Source organism: Centruroides sculpturatus, unplaced genomic scaffold (assembly GCF_000671375.1).
Source record: "Centruroides sculpturatus isolate CEXI.00-Female unplaced genomic scaffold, Cexi_2.0 scaffold40, whole genome shotgun sequence".
In the NCBI taxonomy this organism is placed as follows: Eukaryota; Metazoa; Arthropoda; class Arachnida; order Scorpiones; family Buthidae; genus Centruroides; species Centruroides sculpturatus.
In genome coordinates, this window is record NW_019384602.1 from 566800 (window position 1) to 573245 (window position 6446).

The 6446-nt window shown below is 28.0% G+C and overlaps 1 protein-coding gene across 1 annotated transcript in view; it reads right to left on the reverse strand.

Moving 5' to 3' along the window:
- LOC111625067 (activating signal cointegrator 1 complex subunit 3-like) overlaps positions 1-6446 on the reverse strand; it is a 121085-nt gene that overhangs the window by 10392 nt on the left and 104247 nt on the right. Inside the window, exons 27-33 of the mRNA XM_023368097.1 lie at positions 5783-5925; positions 5556-5693; positions 4753-4873; positions 4238-4370; positions 2018-2143; positions 1830-1941; positions 85-275 (exon numbers count right to left, since the gene is read on the reverse strand). Coding sequence (XP_023223865.1) covers positions 85-275; positions 1830-1941; positions 2018-2143; positions 4238-4370; positions 4753-4873; positions 5556-5693; positions 5783-5925 — 964 coding nt within the window. The remainder of the gene's footprint in view (positions 1-84; positions 276-1829; positions 1942-2017; positions 2144-4237; positions 4371-4752; positions 4874-5555; positions 5694-5782; positions 5926-6446) is intronic.

A 6446-nucleotide genomic window follows, 5' to 3' on the forward strand; every position in this document is an offset into this window, starting at 1 on the left:
AATAAGAATACTATAAGATAATGCATCTTTAAAATGACAGGTATCAGATTTTGAATGCCTTACTATATTTCTATGGCAACATACCTGTTTAAAGCATCTTCATTATGTCGAACTGGAAGCTCGTCATATTCCTCAGAATCAGTGAGTATTTTCAACAGCTGTTCCATGGACATGCCATTCTTCATGTTCTCTTGAAACATCTGGACTGTTTTATAACTTAAATAGTAATATGACGAAATTCGGCCGAGGACAGTTGAAGTAATTTCTCTGTTGTCCTGTTAAATTTTAAGATGCTTAAGTACAATTGAAAATACAAAAATTGTAATATGTTGTTATCTATCAAAAATTTAATGTGTAAATATAATTTAAAATCTATATTAAAACACTAAAACTGCCATATGGGTCATTTTGACCCATATAGCTTATTGAATGTTGCATATCTTTTGAATTTTCAAAGCTTTTTCACAAGTTATTACATTATAAGATAATGTAGTTTTTGGTAAACGTTTTTGAGAAACATTCTTAAATAGCCAAAGGAAGATTGCATAGCTTCATTTGGCATTGTTTCGTGTATTTGCTTCTGAGTTAGCCAAAACACAGATACGTGTAAGCCATTTGCATGCCAAATCAAATAACTCCATTTGTATATCCTTGGACGAATTGTTATTATATTTAACAATAATAATGAAATTAAATTAAAAATATATTCTATAGTGTTTACTTAAAGTTTAAAAGGAGTTTTAAAAGATAACACAGTATATTAGCAATTTCTCTACTTTTTATTCTATGCTAATCAATAATCGCTAATCGATTTGGCAAATGAGAGGCTTGTATATACTGTATATTCCAGTGTATAAGACGACTTTTTAATCTAGGAAAATCTTCTCAAAAGTCTGGTGTCATCTTATAGGGCGGGTGCTGCAGTCGGCCAGGATGTCCAGGGTATGGGTAGAGATAGAGCGGCTCTATCTTTCACCTGTCTGGCCCGCCCTTGTATGTATCCTATTACCGTACCTCTTTCTCTGCCTCTCAGATCTTGCTCCTGAGGACTGCAGTAAAGAGGCACAGGCGAACATGTTCAAGATCTGAGAGGCAGAGGAGGAGGTATGGTAATAGGATACAAGGACAGGCTGGTATAAAAATGTCCAACAGTCAAAACCCCATCATGGCTCCACCAGCAAGAAGAATGAAATATGAAACCAGTTTCAAACTTAAAGTTGTAAATTTTGCCATGGAACATAATAACTGTGCTGCTGCAAGACAATATGGAGTAGCAGAAAAGATGGTTCAGGACTGGAAAGCAAATGAAAAAGCATTAAAGAGTATGCCAATGATGATTTTTTTTTTATTTGGTGTGCGTTGGAAGATGGATAGTCTTATATGGCAAGTATATCCGAAACTATATTTTAACTGTAAAAGTTGGGGGTCGTCTTATACGCCGGAATATACAGTAAACTAATGTAACATTAATTATTCTTTTTGTTTTATAACTATGCTGCAACCTCAGGCATAGATATCATGCAAGCACGATCTGTGTAATGCTTCTTTGAAGTGGAACAGATTATTCTGTTAAATGTTATATTTTGTAATTCATGGTAATGCAGATATAATTCAACTGTTATTGGCATTATTGAAATGGCCAATCTAACATAATACAGTAGACTGTGCTTATTGTAATCATGGATAACAATTCTGTTTATTAATAAAAATGTTAATTCAAATTCTGCTTTATCTGTTTTTAAATTAAATATTTTCCTCTTAATTATTTTGGATCTTCCATTTTCAATGTATAAATTAATATTTTAAAAAAAATTTTATTATTTACAAACCTCTCCAATTTCTACACAAGATGCTATTTCCAATTCTCTTAAAGAACGATCTACTAAACCAGATAAATATCTGTTTATAGAATTGTGTTCTGTGCTTTCCAGATTGTAAAACCTGAAAATTAAATTAAATTGAAGTAAATTGAAGTAAAACGGTAATGCAGATTAAGTAAATTAAACAATTAAATTACGTTGGATTTTTCAGAAGACGGCGAAAGAAATACGTCCAAGTTATATAGTCGATACATTCCTGCTTAGTTGTCACCGTTCCAGCTACAATTTCAGCATTTAAATGATCAGGAAGAACTTTTAATAAACTGTAAAAATAAATAGTTATTATTATAACAATTATAACATATTATATTATCCATATACTAATAAAATTAACTTCTAAGCAAAGTAACTGCATAATTGAAGCACACAATGCCATAATGTTGTAAATACCAAAAAAAAAAAACTTTTCAGGAGAGATAAAAAAACACTTTCTAGTGAATGAATTTATTTCAATTTTACAATAAAATGGTAAAAAACTCACTAAGTTAAAAATTCTCTGGAATATCAAAATGATGTAAATATAAGCCATCATGTGACTTGCACTTTAAATATTACGGCTTTGCATAAATCCAACTTCAAAATGCAGCCACTATATTTTTTTGCAGCAGAAAACATTGCATTTAGAATTAATTTCTTCAATAAAATGTTTTTAGAGAAAAATGGCATTTACAATATTATGGCATTGTACATTTCCGTTATAGGATTTATAGGATAACAATTATAATTTAATATTAATCAGCATGTAGATACTTTGCATAAAAAGTTGAATTTCTACAAATTATTTTAATCTAAATATATAAAATTACTTGTCCTGACTGACTAACTGGGTGATTCACTGATTCATCATCACCTAGAGCAAACCACTGAACCTAGAGGTGAAATTTTGTACACAATTAGGGTGTGTCATGAAAATGCACACTAAAAAGGGATTTTTCGAAAACCCCCATGGGGATATGGAGAGGATTAAGGCTTAACCTGAAGAACTGCTTCTACTGTAATATTTTAGATGCAATGTTTTGTTTTTTAACTATGTTTAGTTTTCATTGAGTACTTAGATGTATTAAATTGATAACATTTCAGACATTGTTACAAATTTTTTTATATTTTGATTTTTTAACCAAATGTTCAAACTGTTCTAAATTTGAATTTGTTATTGATTATTGGTTCAATTATAGAATGATTGATCAATTTTCTGGAACGTTTACAAATTGAAACTCATTCATTTGATTCTCAACAATTCTCATCATTCTCAGTGATAGGTGTTATATAACAATTACTATGGTTGTTGAAATACTGATTATAAATGGGGTTTGCTTGCAAAACCCCTGTGGGCGAAGTCACAGATAACAGCTAATTCTCAACTACATAAGAGCTTCAAAATGCTTTCATTTCTAACAAATACTTTTTAGAAAATACATGCAGAAAGATTAGAACTATTTCCAAAAAAATGATTCTGAAAAAGAATTGTTAACTAATTTCAAAGTAAAATACATCGTTAATTGTTGAAACATTACATATAACCAACCAAATACCATTACATCACATACAGTTATGATTTGTTTGTGAGGAGTCAATGAAATATGTCAAACTCCAATTAGCTAATTTTACAGATTTTAACATAAAAAATTAAGATTATATGTATAAATTAATAAAAATTTGTCCTATAGCTAATTGTTAAGTTTACATAATATAAATATTAATTACATTTATTAAACTTTCTGCCATTCAAGGCTTTTATTAAAAACAAGGGACAATTTTTCCCATTTACACTGAACTTATAAGATTAATTATAAAAAATAAACTTAAATAATAGTTTAATATTAATCTGCATGTAGATTTTTTTCATCTTTTACTCTTTTTGTCTCATGGACATTAAGAGGGCTTTTTCATTCCCATCATGGTTCAACCAGACTTATAACAGAGAGGTTGTATGATGAGGGAAAGAGTCTGATGTTTGCAGAATGCCCCAGGAAAAATTCCTGGAGCTTCTTGACTGCCAGGACTCTATTCAGAGTTTCCAGTTGTAGGCCAATGTCTTAACAGCCTCCGCTATCCATCCTGCATATACAGGTTTTACGAAGCTAAGCTTGTTTTAATGGGCAATTTTTTTAATCATTGTTTTAACATTTTCATCCTTTATCTATCTTTTCCAATTATAATTTATTTATTGTTTTTTCTTTTGTATATTTTTGTATGCTTTACATATTTAAATTTGCTGTATGTTTTTAAATAAAATAATGAGGAACTTTATTATAAAATTTTAAAACATTACCAAAAAGTATATAAAAAATAAAATGAAAGCTCTTTTTTAAAAATTTTTATACAGATTAATAATGTAGCATTTAAAAAAATCTTACTTAGATTCAACAGGAAAAGGCTCATAGAGGAACTTTTTGTAAAAAGCTTTTTTAATATCTTGAACTAGAACAACAGCAACACCGTGTTCGTCAAACTGAGGACGTCCTGCTCTACCAATCATCTGAAGAACATCTGAAAATCATCATAATCATCATCATCATTTCTTATAAAATAGCATCTTTTCATTATAATGTCTGCCCTTCCTTTTTTAATGTTTAATGCCCTACCTATTAATGTTGAAGGTATTTTTAACTTTCTTTAAAGTTCCTTAATTCTTAAATTTATAGATTTTTTAAAAATTTGCATTTAAATTTCTCAAATGAATCATTTAAGAAATAAAATATCTTAAGGGTTTATATAGTTTTCAAGAATATTTAATGTAATAATGTAGCTTCAACATATGTATAGATTATTTTGTCCATTAACTTGACAATATAACATTAATTTCAAAGTAATGTTTAATTGAATGTATATTAGAATCAAAATTATCTATAATTAATAATTGAAATATTACCAGTAATAGGAAAATCGACGTATCGTTGAATCTTTCCATCAAAATATTCGGTGCCTTTTACTATAACTAAGTGTGCAGGAAAGTTTACACCCCAAGCGAGAGTTGCCGTGGCTATCAATACCTGTTATAATTTAAAGAAAAAATTCCATATTTATGATACAAACCAACTTTAAAAAAATTAATTATTTTTGAAATAATTTTTTCAATTAATAAATTTTATTACAAAAAATCTTTAACTATTACAGTTTATCTTAGTTCTAAGGCAATTTATCTTCAATAAGTTCATCAATTCTATTAGTTAAGTTCAAATTTATACATTAAAAAAACTATTAAAAATACTTCAATAAATTAGCCAGAAAATATTTAATACTTTTTTTAGAAGCCAGGATAAATTTTTTCAAAAACTTGTTTTCTAAATAGTTAAATTTCAAACATATGCCACTTTATTTGCATATGGCAGTTAATGTTGTATTTTATCAGTTCAAATTTGTGTATTAATGTAGATCTAAAACCGAAATATATGATTCTGAAAATGTCATTAAATATTTTCTAGTTCTAATGTTCTCTTGGGTAATCAAATAATTAAAAACTAACTGTATATAATAAAAAATAATAATAATTATTATTATAAAACTTTTAGTATGTTGTTAAATCCATATCAGAATCATTTATCTACATCTTAATGTACATTTTTAAAATCTGATATGATAAATCAATAATATAAACATTTGAAAGAATTGTTTGTATTAATTTTTATAATTCCTTACTGTATATAAAATATATTTAAGTAATTCACAATTTACTTGTATTTTTTGATTAACAAATAATTCTTCCGTAATGTTACGATCTCGTTCATGAAGGCCAGCATGATGAAGTCCGATGCCAAATGACAAAGTAAGTTTCAAGTTTTGGTCACGAACATTTTGTAATACATTATCCATCTAATAATACAAAAAGATCATTTTAAATTTTTAATGTAAGAAAAAATTGTTCAAAAATCCATATATTTATTAAATGAACTTTGAAATACCTCATCTTCTGCAATATTAATCCATTGCCTAGGATTATTGTCTGCTGCCAAGAAAGCAATTAAATCAAGTGCAGTCAGTCTCGTCTGACGTCTAGACGATACAAAGATAAGAACGGGCTTTGTTGGAGAATGCTGGCAAATGGCTGAATAAAAAGTCATCATAACAATATCAAGAATGAAATAATCATTGTACGAAACAAAATATTAGAATTATAAAATGTTATTATTGTTGTTAAAAACTCTAAAAACCTATAATCCAGCAATGGAGTTTATAATTCAAGTACAAGTTTTGAGTGGTAATATTATGTTATTATTATTATAAAAGTAATAAAATGTCTCACCAAGGTTCATATTTCAGAATACATTTAAAGTTCATTATCTAAATATTGTATATACAGCAGAGCGTCGATTATCCGAAAGTCAATAATCCGAAAGAATTCCAGTCGGCAAATTTAAATTTTCGCCAGTGCTGTGGCGCTGCAATCTTTGGCTATGTCTTGGGCTACTCAAATATTTTACGTTTTTGATACTAAATTAATTTCTGAAGTATAATTTTTTATTGTTTGTATATTTTTCAATATATTTATTTTGTTCGTACAAAATAAAAAAATAATTTTTAACGATACAATAGTCTTCGTTAGGCTTAACATCGACGAAAATTCAA